Source organism: Periophthalmus magnuspinnatus, chromosome 18 (genome assembly GCF_009829125.3).
Source record: "Periophthalmus magnuspinnatus isolate fPerMag1 chromosome 18, fPerMag1.2.pri, whole genome shotgun sequence".
In the NCBI taxonomy this organism is placed as follows: Eukaryota; Metazoa; Chordata; class Actinopteri; order Gobiiformes; family Gobiidae; genus Periophthalmus; species Periophthalmus magnuspinnatus.
In genome coordinates, this window is record NC_047143.1 from 24,777,920 (window position 1) to 24,795,224 (window position 17,305).

General features: G+C 39.0%; 2 protein-coding genes and 1 non-coding gene across 5 annotated transcripts in view; all 3 read right to left on the reverse strand.

Moving 5' to 3' along the window:
• The window catches only part of dennd4c (DENN/MADD domain containing 4C), an 80,481-nt gene extending 71,966 nt beyond the window's left edge, over window positions 1–8,515 (reverse strand). For both annotated transcript variants that reach the window (XM_055229056.1, XM_033984037.2), the window contains exon 1: window positions 8,226–8,515. The gene's annotated coding sequence lies outside the window, so the exon portion shown is untranslated. The remainder of the gene's footprint in view (window positions 1–8,225) is intronic.
• A 645-nt stretch (window positions 8,516–9,160) lies between these two features.
• haus6 (HAUS augmin-like complex, subunit 6) lies at window positions 9,161–17,088 on the reverse strand. Of its 2 annotated transcripts, XM_055229062.1 has the most exons (17): window positions 16,825–16,978; window positions 16,614–16,744; window positions 16,441–16,536; window positions 15,523–15,601; window positions 15,317–15,449; window positions 15,093–15,237; window positions 13,855–13,917; window positions 13,705–13,762; window positions 13,348–13,521; window positions 13,061–13,257; window positions 12,860–12,989; window positions 12,126–12,228; window positions 11,991–12,048; window positions 11,282–11,417; window positions 11,096–11,194; window positions 10,267–10,402; window positions 9,161–10,188 (listed from the first exon to the last, which is right to left on the reverse strand). In XM_055229062.1, exons 2-17 carry the CDS (start codon window positions 16,730–16,732, stop codon window positions 9,533–9,535), a joined length of 2,382 nt encoding a protein of 793 aa, XP_055085037.1. In that variant the 5' UTR covers window positions 16,733–16,744; window positions 16,825–16,978; the 3' UTR covers window positions 9,161–9,532. The 2 variants fall into 2 exon arrangements, with proteins under 2 accessions (XP_055085037.1, XP_033839297.1); XM_033983406.2 differs by having other exon boundaries at window positions 16,614–17,088.
• LOC117386746 (small Cajal body-specific RNA 8) lies at window positions 11,490–11,620 on the reverse strand. Its single transcript, XR_004542721.1, has one exon. It is a non-coding gene; the product is annotated as a small Cajal body-specific RNA 8 (non-coding RNA).
• Window positions 17,089–17,305: the final 217 nt, after the last annotated feature.

Here is a 17,305-nt window from a genome sequence, read left to right on the forward strand (position 1 = left end):
ATGTCAGTTAATCAGGAGTTACACAGACATATTTTTTTTATCTTTGCAAATTCGAGAGTGAAATTTCCAGCCAATCACATTCAGCACAGATAAGAGGCAGCGAAAATGAACGTTGTACAGGTGCAAAGTGAGTATCATAGCAACCAAAGAGCCAATCTGGAGCAAAAAGCTGTTGAAGGTAACGCCCCTTCTCGCCCGTCCGTACCTGCGCTGTCATTCAAACCTGTTGCTAACTCTAATGGGAGTGACTTTGAGGAAAGAAGGCGTCTGATTTGTCTGTTACTAATGTTCATATCTTGATTTACGGACACAATAGCCGAATAAAAACACCAGCATCATGCAGCACGAACATTTTAAGACCAAAATGACGAGTCTGACAGCAGCAGTTACAGAGAGAGGAGCCACTGTTTTACAATAGAAAGTGAATCGGAGCCAGAGTCGATGTAGCAGGTTAGCTATGTCCATTTATATATACAGTCTATGGTTGTCACACATTGAGTTCTTGGGTCTAGCCGCTAATAGAAATGATCAGGTTCAACATTTGCTAATTTACTATTTGGATTTTTCATGGCAAAGTACAATGTAATCAATAGGGGAAACTAGCTCTTGCGCCCCCATCTGGGAGAACGACATCAGCGCATTTTAGAATCTGAAAACCACCAATATGAACTTTTACTCTAGGCTCATTATAACTCCATGAGCGACACTTTATAGTGTCATAACTTACTATTTTAACCTACTATTCGGTGGACGCAGACATTGAGGGCGAGACGGGTTAAGCGTCTTGCCCAAGGACACAACAACAACAACAGCATTCATCTGTGAGAGTTGGAATCGCACCGCCAACCTGTGGGTCAGTGGATCTGCCCGCTCGACCAATGATGTTCACATCGAGAGCGGGTTTCAAACCGGAAACGTTTGGATTGGCTACTATCACCGTAAAAATGACTTATTCTACAGTCGTCAGCGCAAATCTGACATATACACAGACACAGGGGTGAGGAGGGTTAAGTGTCTTGCCCAAGAGCACAAGAACAACATTCATCTGTGGGAGCTGGGATCGCATTAGTTGATTTGACCGTTTTATGTCGAGAGCGGGATTCGAACCGCCGACCTTCGCGTCAGTGGACAAACACACCTTAGAAGTGACTTATTCTACCGTCTACAGCTCAAATCTGACTTTCTTATGTAAAAAAAAAAAAACACACACACAAAAAAGAAATAAATCTCTCCACTTTTGCAAAGAAAATGTCCACGTGCTAAATATTGATCCCATTCCAGCTTCATTTTCTGACATAGACGCAGTAATTATCATGTCAGGTTTACTCCAGTTAATGCACATGTGTCAAACTCAAGGCCCGTGGGCCAAATGCGGCCTGCTACGTCATTTTATGTGGCCCGCGACAAAGGAAATTAAAAGGTATGACTGTCTTAAAATGTCAGTTTATCATTAGATACAGAGTTAAACAGCCTTTTTTTCATCTGTGCAAATCCACGTGCAATATTTGTAACTTGAATAAGCAATAAATACAGAAAAACGGCTAATTAACAAGATTTAAAAAAAACAACAACAAAACATTAAGTTTGGTTACGTTTAGTGACATTTATCTTACAGTGAGTTACATCTGGCCCTTTGAGAACAACCATTTTGTTGACGTGGCCCTTGTGAAAATGAGTTTGACGCCCCTGGGTTAATGCCTCCGTCTGAAACATTCCCGTCAGCTCCAGCAGACTTAAGCTGAAATATGAAGTTTAGGGTCAGCGGGAGAAACGTCACAAGACCGACTCCCTCCCTGAGCGTGACAGCCGTGTGGACACAGAGCATTCTTTCCACCGAGGAGCCGGAGCCGGAGGCCAAACTCATTCCCCCCGACTAACGAGTCAAACTGTTAGCGCCTCAGCTCCAAACGACTTCACACAAAATGTACCTTCAGAAGTCGTCAGAAAAAGATCGAACCGCTGCTGCTGAGGCGTTTGCAGGTAAATTGGAAAGAATATGGAAACGGAAAAAGTACTGGGACTTGTAGAGTTAAAGTAGAACACAGTATCTTACTCATATATACTGGTAGATGAAGTACTCAGTTGTGTTACTCAAGTAAAAGTACAGATACAGAGGTATAAACTTACTCCAGTACTAATATAACAAGAAAGGATAAGTAAAACTATTTAAAAATGCACTTCAAGAACAAAAAGTAAAAGTATTTAAGTACCTGTTTAAGAGTAAAGAGTTGTTAATTTGTTAAAGTACATTTTTAAACCGATACAAAGGTAAAAAGTACAAAAATTAAAGTATCACATGAAAAAAATCGACCTACGGTAAGTAAAAGTACAGATACAGAGGTAAAAAGTGACTCAAGTAAAAGTAAAAATATAACATGAAAGAATCTACTTAAGTAAAACTATTTAAAAATGTACTTCCAGAATAAAAAGTCAAAGTATTTAAGTACCCGTTTAAGAGTAAAGCGTTGTTCATTTGTAAAAGTACATTTTTAAACAGATACAGAGGTAAAAAGTACAAAAGTTAAAGTGTCACATGAAAAAAATGACCTACAGTAAGTAAAAGTATTTAAGCACCTGTTTAAATGTACTTTAACAAATTAACAACACTTATATATATTAAATACTTTTACTTGTTACTCTTAAAGTGTAAATGTAGTGATAATGATTAAAAATGAGACATAATTTGGTAAAAATACGAATCAATTTCTTCCATTTTTCTTATGAATTTTGTGTTTTTATTTTTGTTTTGCTCAAAGTCGAAGCCTGAACTTGAAAACTTTAGTCAGGATGTTTCCACAAACATGGTAAAAATATGAAAGAATCAACTTAAGTAAAAGTATTTAAGTACCCGTTTAAGACTAAAGTGTTGTTAATTTGTTAAAGTTACAGTGTTAAAAGTAATAATATTGATTCAAAATGACACATATTTTGTTTGACAGTAAAAATACGAATCAGTTTCAGTGGATTTATTTTTGTTTTGCTCAAAGCTCGAAAACTTTAGTCAGTATTTTTCTACGAACATGGTCAAAATAACCCCTCAGAAAATCAGATGAAAAGTACTTTTTACTTTCCAGTTCTGTTCAGAAATGTAGTAGAGTAGAAAGTACAGATACTGCTCTCAAATGTAGTGAAGTAAAAGTAAAAAGTAGTATCCACGGTAAAATGTACTTCAGTAAAGGACAGATACCTAAAAATATGACTTAAGTACAGTACTTTACTACCTGTACTTCATTACCTTCCACCACTACTAAGTACAAGTATCTTAGAAATCAAATCTTAACTTTTGGGCTGTGGCCTTGAGTCATCGTTGACAGAGGTGCAGCTCCAGATGATGAATTAATATTATTACGTTTGTCCGATGATCTGAAGGTTGTAGGTTCAAATCCCGCTCTTGACATGAACATCATTGGTTGGAAAAATGACCATAAACAACATTAATTCCAACTTTTTTTATACAGCTTTTATCTTCTTAAGTGAATGAAAAACTTTGAGAAATGATCAAGCTGTTTTCTTAAGTTCGATCATTCATTTTTAGCGTTTTATAATAAACTGTTACGTTCGTCGTGCGTTAGTTGGGACCAAAAGAAGAATAAACTCCACACTGAGCGTCGGCTGAAGTAACTCGTTTTCATAACTGCCACACTTAAGACTCAAGTAAAAAAATAAAACTATATCCATGGCTGGTTTTGGATTTTGCGTCAGTCGTCGGGTAAAGTCCTTCTGAGCACGCTCCGTTGCCCCGGCGATCACTTTTTCCCCCCGTCGTCTCCTTGATCACGAAGCTTTTAAACAGACCGACCGCAGTGACAAAGTACAAGTTCAATGTACACAAAGACTCAGACCTGACCTACTTTATACCTGCTGGAACAGAGGGAGGAGGAGGAGAGGGGGAGAGAGGGAGGGAGAGGAGGGGGGGGGGGGAGACAAGAGAGGGGAGAGGAGGAAGAAAATGGGGAGAGGAGGAGACAAGGAAGGAGAGAGGGAGGAGAGGGAGAGAGGAGGAGGAGAGGAGGGAGAGAGGGAGGGAGGCAGGAGAAAAGAGGGGAGGAGAGAAAGGGAGAGGGGGGAGAGGAGGAGGAGGTGAGACAAGAGAGGGGAGAGGAGGAAGAAAAGGGGGAGAGGAGGAGACAAGGAAGGAGAGAGGGGGGAGAGGGTGAAGAGAGGACTGAGAGGAGGAGAGAAGAAAGAGGAGAGGAGGGAGAGAAAGGAGAGAGGGAAGAGAGGAAGGAGAGGAGGGGGGAGAGAGGGAAAAGAGGGAGGAGAGGAAGAGAAAGGGAAAAGAGGGAGGAGAGGAAGAGAAAAGGGAAAAGGGGGAGGAGAGGAAGAGAAAGGGAAAAGAGGGAGGAGAGGAGGAGAAAGGGAAAAGAGGGAGGAGAGGAAGAGAAAGGGAAAAGAGGGAGGAGAGGAAGAGAAAGGGAAAAGGGGGAGGAGAGGAAGAGAAAGGGAAAAGAGGAGGAGAGGAAGAGAAAGGGAAAAGAGGAGGAGAGAGAGAGGGAGGCAAGAGGAGAGTGGGACTACAGAGAGAAAGAAGAAAGAGAAAGGAGAGAGGAAGGAGAGAAAGAGGAGAGGGGGGGATGAGTGGAAGAGAAAGGAGGAAAGAGAGAAAAGAGAGAGGGAAGAGAGGGGGAGAGTGGAAGAAGAGAGGAGAGAGGAGGAAGAGAGAAGGATTGTCCTCCCCTCCCTTCACTGCGGCTCAGAGGCCAAGGCCGAGTCAGGAGTGAGACACAGGCTGCAGCTCCATGAACCGTTTATAATGAACATATTTTGAATCAGTTTCTACAAAGACACGAGCAGAAACACCTCAGATCAATACAGTTTAGATGAAACGCTCCATGTCAATACTAGTGTTGTCACGATACGAAGGAACTGACTCCATATTTCAATACTGATATCACAATTATAATAAAAACACTATTTATTTAGACAAAAGAATGTGATTTTCAATATTAAATAGTCGTACTTTCTTTTATATTTCCATGTGTCTTATATCTGTGTAATCCCTCAGTGTCACTTCTAGTCTAGTGAATGGGACTTTTTAATATCAATACTCTCTCAAATGAGTATCTAGTTTCGATGCTGGTTTTAGTATCAATTAGCATCCGATTTTCGATAACCCTAAACTATTTTTTTCCTACATAACCAGAGAGAAAACAACACACAGAATGAACTGACACTAAATATGGAACAATAAAAGTGTCAAATTAGTCAAAGTTTTACATCTGAATTTTGACATTTTGAAGTGTGATACATCAATGAAGAAAATATAGACGATAAAAGATAATATTGAACCAAATTTACGACTGAAACAACACCCCAAGAGCAGATGTAAACCACAAAAACTATTCGAAATCTGCAATATTGTTCGAAATCACGAGCTGCAGTAAATAAACAGCAGAATGAAACACTTTAGTCGTGAGTTTGCATCTGTAACGAGTCTTACAAGTGATTTATTCAACGTTTTATGGCTTAAATCTTACCATACAGCCAAAAAATAACAGAAAAATTCCCAGCACCGCAAAGAAAAACATTAACCCCAAAGATTTTTGTTCAAGCTTCCATATTTAAACAATAACTTGATACAGTAACGACGCAAACTGTATTAAAAATCACAACTTTACTAAACCTTGCATTGGATTATTACACAAAACAGCGCTCTAATAACTTCTACAGAACGCTATGTAGGTTACAAACACCAGCTGAAAAAAATATGAATGGCTTTTGCATTGCCCCGCACAAGAGGAAAGCCTGACTCTTGCTGGGACTTGTGCCATCGCCCTGGAAAGTGACTCCAGCAGTGAGAATCCAGAGCGGAGACCGGAGCCCTCGGGGTTCAGCTCCTCGCCCGGGCAAACAGTCAAGTACTTCTGTAACGACACGAACGGCATCTCCACTGAGCCCACACAAGCTCATCTCCACAAACCAAGAGTAGGACAGATAGACACCGAAGAGGAAGTCTGCTGCACGCTGTACTTCCCTGTTCCCTTTTCCATGTTAACTATACGCACTTAAAGCCAGAGCTGGAAGGTAACAAAGTACTGCACTGAAGTAGAGTTTTAAGGTATCTGCGCTTTACCTAAGTGCATTTTACAGCGAGGATTTTTTACTTTTACTTCACTACATTTGAGAGTAGTATCTGTACTTTCTACTCCACTACATTTCTGAACAGGACTGGAAAGTAAAAAGTCCTTTTTTTAATTTTCTGAGGGGTTATTTTGACCATGTTCGTGGAAAAATACTGACTGAAGTTTTCGAGCTTTGAGCAAAACAAAAATAAACACACAAAATTCATAAGAAAAATGAAGAAACGGATTGGTGTTGTGACTGTTGACCAAAATATGTGTCATTTTGAATCAATATTATTACTTTTAACACTGTACTTTAACAATTAACAACACTTTAGTCTTAAACAGATACTTAAATACTTTTACTTAAGGTGATTCTTTCATATTTTTACCATGTTTGAGGAAACATCCTGACTAAAGTTTTTGAGTTCAAGCTTCGACTTTGAGCAAAACAAAAATAAAAACACAAAATTCATAAGAAAAATGGAAGAAATTGATTCGTATCGTTACCAAAATATGTCTCATTTTTAATCATTATCACTACATTTACACTTTAAGAGTAACAAGTAAAAGTATTTAATATATATAAGTGTTGTTAATTTGTTAAAGTACATTTAAACAGGTGCTTAAATACTTCGATACGGTCGATTTTTTCAAGTGATACCTTAACGTTTTTGTGCTTTTTACCTCTGTACCTGTACTTTTACTTAAGTAACAATAAAAAGTACTTCACCCAGCACTGCTTAAAGCTAATAATTGACCAAGGCGGCTGCTTGTTTTAGACATCACCAACTTCAAAGCCACAATGGAAATCTTATCCAAACTTGAGCTGCAGTTCCAGGTAACAGTTTGATTTTTGCATATTTGTCGTTGGCCATCACTCGTTTTTCTTAGTCTACGTCACGTTATGTCTATGTTATAATTCTTGCATTCAATTACTGCAAAGATAATGCAGTTAAGGTTCACTTTTTGTGCACTTGCCAATGGTTTGTAGACTAAATGTGTGAGAACAAGACTATACACCTTGAAGAAACTCACTTAAAAAGGTCTTATATTGTGCAAAATTGAGTCCAGTGACCTTTTAGTTATGTTAGAATAGTGTTGCTTCCTCAAAAATATACCTGGAGCTGTGTTTTTGTTTCATTCACACGTTATGCCCAATGTTCTTACACCAACTTTGTGAACAGACCACAGTAGACTCTATTACTCTAAATACAAGCTGTTTTTGTACTTAAATGTATTTTAAAGCCCCTATATTACACAAAAAATGACTCTTGTGAGCTTTAAGTCGTGTTGTAATATGGTCAGTGCATGAAAAACAGACCTGGAGTTGCGTTTTCTTTCATTCACACACATTTGAGTAACACTTTATTAATAGTCTGTAACATCTCCAAAGCTCTAAACGCTCTGTTCCACCTTGTGATGTCATGAAGTGCTCCTTTTACCTTTAGTCCAGAGCACTTCCTGTATTCCCACATGACATCACAACGTGGAATAGAGTGTTTTCAGTTTGACAGAAGAAGAAAACGGCCTAAATGTGCAGGATTTGCGTGTGAAACATGTGCGAATGAAACAAAACACAACTCCAGGTCTGTTTGTGATGTGTTTGTGAACATAAACCAGAGAATAGTGTCATATGAGCCCTTTAAAAATAACTTAACAGAGCGTATTTTAGTATTTATGCCTCCTCAACTCGGACACCTGCGAGGCAACAACAGGTTCCAGAGCCAGAGCGCGCAAGAAAGCTGATAATCTGTCGTCTAAGGAGGGCCCAAGAAGAAGAGAACACCAAAGTAGAGAAAGAGGGGGTGTTATATTCCCAACTGTTGCATCCTACTCCCTAACTAGGTCAACTTTCATGCAGGAAACGCAGACAATAACGTTACGCACGCATTCAACAAAAGAGACAGTCCCCTTCTTATGCGCGACCCAGTGCGTTTGAGACGTGGCTGTCCCTCTAAACCATTTCCGCGGTTGGATAACGCACGATGCAAGTGTGGCACAAGCACGCAGCACAGAAAACAATACCTAAACCAGTCTCTCAGAACCCGCACAGGGCTCTAGCAGCATTTGGAAGAGTTCTACACCAATGCGTAACGTGCGTAATTGGCGTTAATGTGCGTAAATGTGTCTTTGCTTTACATTTAAAACAGGAATACTCACCAGCTGTTCACTCTGCAGACAAATACAATGTTGACATGAAGGCAACTTGCTGTTTTAACCGGTTTGTAAAATCCCGTGCGTAGTTTTCAGTAATCAGCAGTGTGCTAAACCCACAAGGCACAAGAGAACCGCTGAAAACACAGTCCGGGGAAACTTTGGAGGCCACACTTTCATCTGGAGTTGTCGCTAGAGGCAGGCGCCATGTTTGTGTCTGGGTTTGATAGTTTTGTTGGTGAGTGAGAAGTCTCTTCCTAAACGTCTCTCTCTCCCTCTGAAGCTGGAACCGCCCAGAAACAAACCTCTCCAACAGAACAGGCGTCAAGGCGGCGGCCGCGTGGAGCAGGACGCAGCGCTTCCGGGTGGGATTAAAAGTAAAGCTTTTACGTAGCTGTGTGTTTCAGGTTAAACCCCAATTAGTTTTGACTCTTCTGACAAAATGGTCTCAATTTGAAACAGGAATTACGTAAAACAGCGTGCGTTTACAGTGCCACATCTGACAGTGCCGTAATAATGTTTTTAATTATAATTTTTATTTTTTCATTTTATTTGATTTTTAAAATTTGATTGACATTATCATTATTATTATTATTTCTTCTTTATTTTTTACTTGATTTGTTTTTATTTTATTTCATTATTGGCTATAGTTACAACTGATACGGTTCATTATTTTTTTCATTATTTATTTTAATAATTTATTAGATATTTTAAAAACTTGATTTGTCTCTAGTTTTAAATTATACACTACATTTATTATTTTATTAATTCTATCGATTTTATTTTAGATTTTTTTTTATTGGCTATAGTTACAATTGATACACTAGGTTTATAATTTAGATTTTTTTCTCCATTTTATTTATTGGCTGTAGTTACAACTAAACACTAAACTAAGTCACGAGATCATAACTACAATAATTTCCAAAGATAAACGAGTTCATACATTTTGCACCAAAACTTTATTAAATACTGCATTTCCGGTGTTCTCTACGTGTTTACAGTACTTTACAACCCACAGTAACCCAGTGCTTGGCGCCCCCTGTCGCCTGGTTAGTGCAAGTACAATATTTCAAGAGCAACAGGTGTTTTTTTTGGAGTTACATCAGAAGTGAAAATTACCAGAAGATATTTTATTACAAGCTGTGAGATTTTTATTAAGACATTCTACATAAACACAATATGTACAAGTTAGTAAATTATATGTACAATTTGAGTTTGCAGAAAATTCACTGCGTGTTTAGAGTAAAAAAAATATGTTAAGTTTACAGTTATGTACAGCGAATGACCTCAAAATAGTTTATAGAATAAGTTCATTAACTCGTGCTCATGTCATCGATGGGTGAAAACGTGATCAGTTTGGGCAGGCTGTATTCTTGAGTGGGTGTGGACGGTGAACCCAGTGTGTCAAAATCCAGAGAAAACTTTTTATCCCCAGTTTTATCCGACTTTACCGGGTCCACTGCCCAATCCCTGTCCAGCGTAGGGAGCTCAGGAGACAGGAGGTTGGTGTCTGGTTGGTTTATTTGACCAGCAAACAAGTTCTCAGAGCGTTTCAGTCCTGTCTGTTCATCGGGAGACGCCTCTTCCTCCTCGCTCTTTATATCCACATCGTCGAGGCTTAAGAAACTATCACAACTTGGCATTTCAGGGAGTGTTTCGTGGTCAAGACTAAACTGGACCGCGCTGCTGCCTGTACCGCTCGGACTGTCCATCTCCGTGTTGAAAGTGTCCCATCCCAAATTGGATTTCATCATGGCCCCCTGCTGGCAGACGGAGGGCGTGGTTTCAGGAGGGGGAGGGCTCAGTTTCGGTTTATCCGGGGGAGGAGCAAACGGGCTTTGGAAACTAAAAGCAGGTTCGCCGAGAGGAGTGAGGTGTCCCAATATGCTGTCGCTGAGTTTGGTTGAGCGCAGTCTCTCGGCTTTGTCCTCTTCAACCGCCTTTCGCCAGGAACTTTTGACATCCATGACTTTGGGGAGAAATAAAACACAAATTATACGTAGCATCGATAGAGAAATGTCGTAGAAAAAGATGAATTGTGACGTACTCAAGCTCTCAGGTGTTCGCGGCAGCTGCTTTCTGGTAGAAAAAGGGTCTCCGTGAATCGTGCTCAGAAGATCTTCCAAGTCCAGACCTTTGGCGTGGCCCGGTGTAGCGTCAGTTGTAGTTACTGCATCTGCAAACTGACAAAACAAAAAACAAAATCATAAACAAGTCTGACCAAAGACAAACATGGAGCTCATTTCTCATTCATTTTTCCCATAAACGTTACAAAAATCCATTAAAAGTTTCAAAGCTCAGGTATAATCAGCTATGTGGCAATTAAAGCTGCACTACGTAACTGCTAAAGAGGGTCCGCTACTTGCTCGTCGCCATGGAGATGTCATTTCTTTGCATGGAATGTTCAACAGTATGGCATTAAATACATCCGACTTGCATGTATTCGATTACAAGTGTTTTACAGCTCAAGAATTCCTAGAAAAACATTCTTACTGTACGCAAGCTCGCTTCTCCATAGATCTGACCATTAGCTTGTCTCCAGTGTCATAACCAAGTTTATTTTCATACTGTGGAATAATTGAGGCAAAGCTGTAACATCTTCTCGGAGACGAGCAGGTGGCGAACCCTCCACCAGAAAAGTTACAAAGTGCACCTTTAATAGCCACAACCTATAGTTTTATTTAAAATCTGTTTCTGAAACTTTTAAAATGCAAGATTCAGCAAAATGCATTAATAATTTAGCAGTTTATAATGTGCTTTTTGGGTTTTAAATGATCATGTTTAGTGAGCATGTAGCTGGTTAGCCTCCGCGATGCCTTTAAACTCTTAATATTTGGATTTTTTGAAACGTCTAACACATGGCTTGAGCGACGTACCTGATGCGCCAGATTTTCACACTCCAACTCAATTATTTCACTCTTCAATCTTCGTGGCGTGGCCTTGGAGACGTTTGATGCAGCGCTGGATTTCACAACCTAAAAACACACAACACAAGACATTTTTGTAAATCATTTTGTTTTAAATTTATCATGAACACAAAAAAAAATCCCAAATGCACCAACTTCAGACAGTGGAGCTGGTTCAGTCTTGGGCGGTGAGGGGCCTTCAAACAGCCAGTCTAAAGAAGTATTTCCCCGAGATGAGGCTTCGGTCGGCGGCGCAGGGACGTCGTTTTCACCCAAGTCCGAACGAATATTACTTCAAAAGAATAATCATGATTAGAGAGAAGTCAAACCGTTCTGTTAATACAATCCGCCATCTTTGAATTTTAACTGTCTGCCCCGTATCTGTCCGTGACGATTTCTCTTAATTCGCCCCGGTCATCAGAGAGCAGGTTTGTTATAGGGAGGAGTAGTGACGGACAGAGCACCACTTTGCACTGTCCAAGTATCTACCTCCCATCGCCACATAACATTTTTAACCAATCACCAATTTATTAAAGCAGACCCATCGTGCAAAATCGACTTTTCAGAGCGTTTATCCTACTCATTTACTCTTTGTTTTTGGAGTGATTCGTGCATGTTTGAGCAATCTTTAATCACTTATTTTGTCTGTGAACTCTCCTTTTCACTGAGACCAGTACAATCTTCATTCCCCAATTTTCTTAATCGGTGATACATTTAGGACAATTGATGGCTTTCTTTTATGGTTAGCTTTTTATCAAGTTGTTTTAGATCAATATTGTGTTTTAAAATGTGCAAATTATAACAATGATCCATGGATATCGTAGATTATAACTATCGAGCACAATACGTCTGCTTTAGTGTTTACCTTTTAGTCATTGGCAGCTTGGTAACCAGTTCATTTCTTGGCTTTTCCAGTGGTTTATCTGCCAAACACAAAAAAAAGTAAGGAGAGTTCGTACAACCAAACGATTGTGTGGAAAAGTAACGTTATAAAACTCACCAAGTAGTTTTGCAGGATACTGGGTGAATATGCTACTTTTAAAACTTGCTTCTGGAGCAGGTTCGAAAGACAGTGGAGCCATTGGCGACAAAAAGCCAAGAGCCTAAACAAAACCAAGGCTCATTTCAGAACAGCAAGTTGTAAAATGGGGTTAGACAAGATAAAAAGCAAAAACTCTCTAGAGCAGGGGAGTCAAACTCAATTTCACCGAGAGCCACATCAGCAAAAGGGTTCGTCTCAAATTTGCAAAGATAAAATATGTCTGCAACTGTGTAACTCCTAATACACTGACATTAAGACAGTCATACATTTAAATTTACCTTGTTGAGGGCCACATAAAATGACATGGTGGGCCGCATTTAGCCCCTGGGCCTTGAGTTTGACACATGTGCTCTAGAGTATTTTAACATGTGAAAATGCAAGCATAGGGAACATTACTTGAGCCTGCCCCCCACCAGCCACTTTTAATTCATTTTAAATTAAATTTGTGTTACTTTTATTAATTTATTTTGTATTATTATAGCTTTTATTACATATATTTGTATTATATATTGATTTTATTTTATTATCCTGTCTTGATTTTTTTTTTGTTAACTTTTTATTTTTCCTTTTTTTTTTTTTACACTTTACTATTTTTTATTTTATAGTGATTTTATTTTGCATTTTTCCCCCAATTAACCTTATGTGTCATCAGTGAAGGTCAATATAAAGGATTTTTTTTTAAAAATACTCACGGGATCTTCATTCAGAAAAGCCATCAGTGGCGTAGTTCGAAGAACATCACTCCACTTCCTGTCCCACTCCAGCTCCAACTCTCTAATGGCCGCCTTGACTTCAGGAACCTCTTCTTTTGAGATTTTTTGCCTACACAGACGACAAAACCCTTTATATCCCAGACTTAAACATGAGTTGTTGTTAAGATGGATGTATTTTACCTAATGAGGTGGAGCTCCTGCAGAACGCGGCTCATTCGCTGACATTTTTCTTGCAGCTGTTCAGGTACGAGGAGCGTTTTAGGCCAAGGGGAAACTTTAGCCTTTTCTTCCTTCAACAGCTGCAGCGCGTGGTTCGTCAGCTCGAGCACACTCAGGAGGTTCAGCTGCCCGGCTTCATAGACATTCCCAGAACTCAACTAACAGACAGAAAAGTGGACAAAACTTACCAAATGTGTAGACAAACGCAAGGGTGACGCCATTTTAGTTTCAGGTTCATGATAAACTACCGGATGAGGAAGCTGCTCGATCCTTTCCAACAAACTGGGGGAGATTTTGAGAGCCTTTTCGGTCCCATCGAGTGTGTATTGATCGACATCTCCTTTTAAGACGCACTGCACTGAATGACGCTCCTCTTGGGTCGATGAAACAATTCCTTCAATGGTTGACCACAAGGCACGCACCTAAAAGCAAAAACATTTTATTATTTTTGATTTTTAAAAATTTTATTAAACATATTTTTATTTATTTAATTAAATTTATTATTTTGTATATTTTTTACTATTTTATTTATGATTGATTTTGTTTGATTTATTTATTTTTATTTTTTTTTTTAAACATAATGTCAAGTAATAAAACGTGCTTACCTTTCTGGCCTTTTCAACAAGAGAAGCTTGGTCTGGCACAGTGTCATCGCTGTATCGCCTGCACAAACCATAAAAAAAAAAAAAGAAACTTACCAAAATCTACAAACACAACATCGATTCAAAAGCCGTATAGACAAAAGGACCACATACTTGAGCAGCTCATCGTACTTCGCGCCTTCAGCCTGAGTTTCCCTCACAGACTTAACCAGGGCCCTATAACAGAACAAAGAGGAACAAAAACAGGTGATTTCAATTACACTGATCACAGACACAGTTCTTCATTCATTGTGGATGCATTGAACAGGTGCACTTAAAGCAACACCAAAATCTAAAGAGGAGATCCTGACTCCCTTGGAAATGGGAGCCAGGATCAACCAGAATATTTAAGTACTGTTCAATACAAGTTACATCATATGCGCAGTATTGCATTGTAGCACTTCAAATCACTACTAAAAACTTTACAAACAATAAGAAAACAGTAGAAGTGGAGTAAAGTGTCTTTGAGTGTCCAAAAAACCCCACTATCATTTCAATATAATAGTCTTAAAATAATTGTCTAAATAAAATGCGGTGCTTGAGTTCACTTTTTTGTATGACAGATATGTACTAGACTTTATCAGTGCTTTGTGTCCTGAGCCGAAAGCAGTGAACAAACATAGGGCAGCACGCAGGGAAACGTTCTGCAAGAGGAATCCACAGCGCCCGAAAGGAAACATGTAAACTCCCTAAAAAAAGACTCCACTGGCTCCTGTGACTCAGAGAATAGACTTTAAAGCAACAAGTACAAGTCTCCAAAGTACATCGCCCATAAGTTAGTGCCACATGAACCATCTCACACTCTGAGAACTTCAGGGACTGGTCCAGTCCTGGTCTCCTGCTGTTCCCAGAGTCAGGACTGAACACGGGGAATCGGCATTTGAGTTTTATGATGCCAAAACCTGGAACATTCTTTCTGAAGATGTGAGACAGGCCTCTACTTTGACAATGTTTAAATCCAGAGTCCAAAAGGTTCTGTGCATATGACTGAAAGGTTTTTATTCTGCACTTTTCTCATTTAATATTAGTTTTATGAATATTATTTATGTTTGATTTGTTGTATTGTGATTTTAATGTCTCTTATTCTGTAAAGCACTTTGAAATACTTTGTGTACCAGTTGTGCTGTTCAAATAAACTTGCCTTTTCTTGCCTTAGTTGTGAGCTCTACAATCACATCTACATGAGACAGCACCAACAGTTTTTGTTTTTTTTTGCAGTCTCCAGTCCTCCACAGTTTATCCCTCCCTCAGTGCAGCACTTTTGAAGTAGCTTTGTTTGTTAAATGTGCTACAGAAATAAACTAGATGGGACATTAAACCAATACACTCTTAGAAACAAGAAGAAAACTCACTGGGCTCTTCTCTGATACTCGTGGAGGAAGCGGTCCTGATCTACAGCAGTTTTCATAAACCTGGCTCGGATCAGGTTCAGTCTCTTCATTGCCATATCCACAGAGGACGCAGGGAAAGCCGCCGCCTCAGGAACCCAGCTGCCGTCTGTTAAATGACAAACAATTATGAAGTTACATTTTTATCATAAACCTTTTCAATTTCTCCCAAGACGATAATGTCATGCCTGTGTTGAAAGTCTTCATTTCTTGCAGCATGACGTGATTAGACAAGTGAAGCATCAAAGTCACAAATTTGGGGCCTCCAGGAGAGAGAAACAAAGACGGCTGGACCTTGGACCCTGCGTTGGCCGTCTCATCCTGGATTGAAAACAAGAAAATAATGAATAAGTGTGTGACATAAAATAGTTCAGTCTATACAGATAAACTTTACCATTATTTCCCTCAGCCATGCGCAGGTGACTTTTCTAAACTCCGCATCCGCTTTGTGGTTCAGGACAGGCCAACAGTGCCTGATGAAAATATAAAAGTTGGCATCAAACCTCTTAAAAAATATACAGGGTGTCCATAAAGTCTCTATACATTGAATTACAAAGGCAAGAGATAAGATAGATTAATAATTAGATTTGTTGTATTACACTCAGTGGTTCTAAAAGTTTTTAATCACATTGGGGTCAACATGTTTTGGAGTTCCTCAATCAAACATTTCCACAGTTTGATTGGAAGGGATGGAACAGATCTCACACCTTAACGATCTTGTGCATCGAACAAAGATGCAGGGCATTATTGAACTAAAGCAAAAGATACAGATGAGACTGGAGACATTCATGCGGCTCTGCTACAGCGAACACGGCAAGAAATTGAGTCCAGTCTTCATTGTGACACTTTAGAATATCTGCACTAAACTGGACACTTAAAAACTTAAAACCAGTCACCTTAATAAGCCATGTTTGCACTGTTGTTCTGATGATGTTGTTGTTGTATACATCTACCTCGAAGCATTTTATTTTACTTTTAAGCATATCTTTTTTAACTTTATGCATGCCCTCATTTGTACTTATTCAGTGGTTTTATGTTGCACTTTATCACCAAAGAAAGTTCCTAGTTTGTCAGCTTGTTCACTGACAATGGCAATAAAAGTCTTCTGATTCTGATGTGACTAATGGAGCCCATAAAGAGATGTGTTAAATGAGATAAAACACTTTGGAAACCACTGAGTGCAATAGAACTACAACAGAATAAAGTCTGATTAAGATATCTGACCAATTGCCTTTGAAATACATTTTTTTAATTGTAAAGAGACTTGATAGACACCCTGTACGTTTTAAACATTTATTATCCTTACACTCACCTGTATAATTCGTTAAATCTTGTTGGATTTAGCTTTTCCAGTAGAAAATGTGTCACAATATAAAACGCATCCTTATTTGGTTTGTCAAACATCGTCCTAGAGAAGCCAAAAACACAGATTAGAGACAACATAATGACAATATAAACACCCTGCTGTTGGTTAGAGATACTCACGGGCCCAGGTTGATGTGTTTTGTGCTGCTTTTTATGGCTAAATTAGAGATTTCCGTCTCAGGATTAAAACCCAAACCGAGTATCGCAAACCACAGATATTTGCCGTTTCTTTTCTGCATCGCTGCTGTATTCTCCATGATAAAAGGTTCGGATAAGTCACGTTTTCCAGGATAAAAAAATGCCAAAGGTCTGAGTGAAGTTACTGCGACACTCAGCGCAGTTAGCCCGTTAGCTACAAACTCTGAGGCTTAACTTTAGGAGTGTCTTTAACTCTTCGCCGCTCATCTGGGACTAGATTAAACAAAACGTCAACAACCTTAACCTCATTTTGTCAAGTAAGGACAACCATTAAAGTATATAAACGTCAAAACAGCGGTTAGTTAAAGGAAAAAGATCAGGGAGGGGAAACAGCAGCGTTCACCCGCAGACCGCCAATATTACAAATAAACCCGGAAGTTGTCTTAGTACTTCCGGTGACGTCATTGTGTTTCGCTTGTATTTCTGAGCAAATGATACTGAACTTTTTAAAAAGACTGTTTAAAATTCATAAAAGGCCATATTGACCCTAACTTTTTACTAAAATTTGAGCATATCCTTTTTTTTTTGTGATAAGAATTTGAACTCAAATTTAAAAATGGCAATTCATTAAATTGTTATATTTGGCAAATTTTCTATTCACTAAAAGTACATTT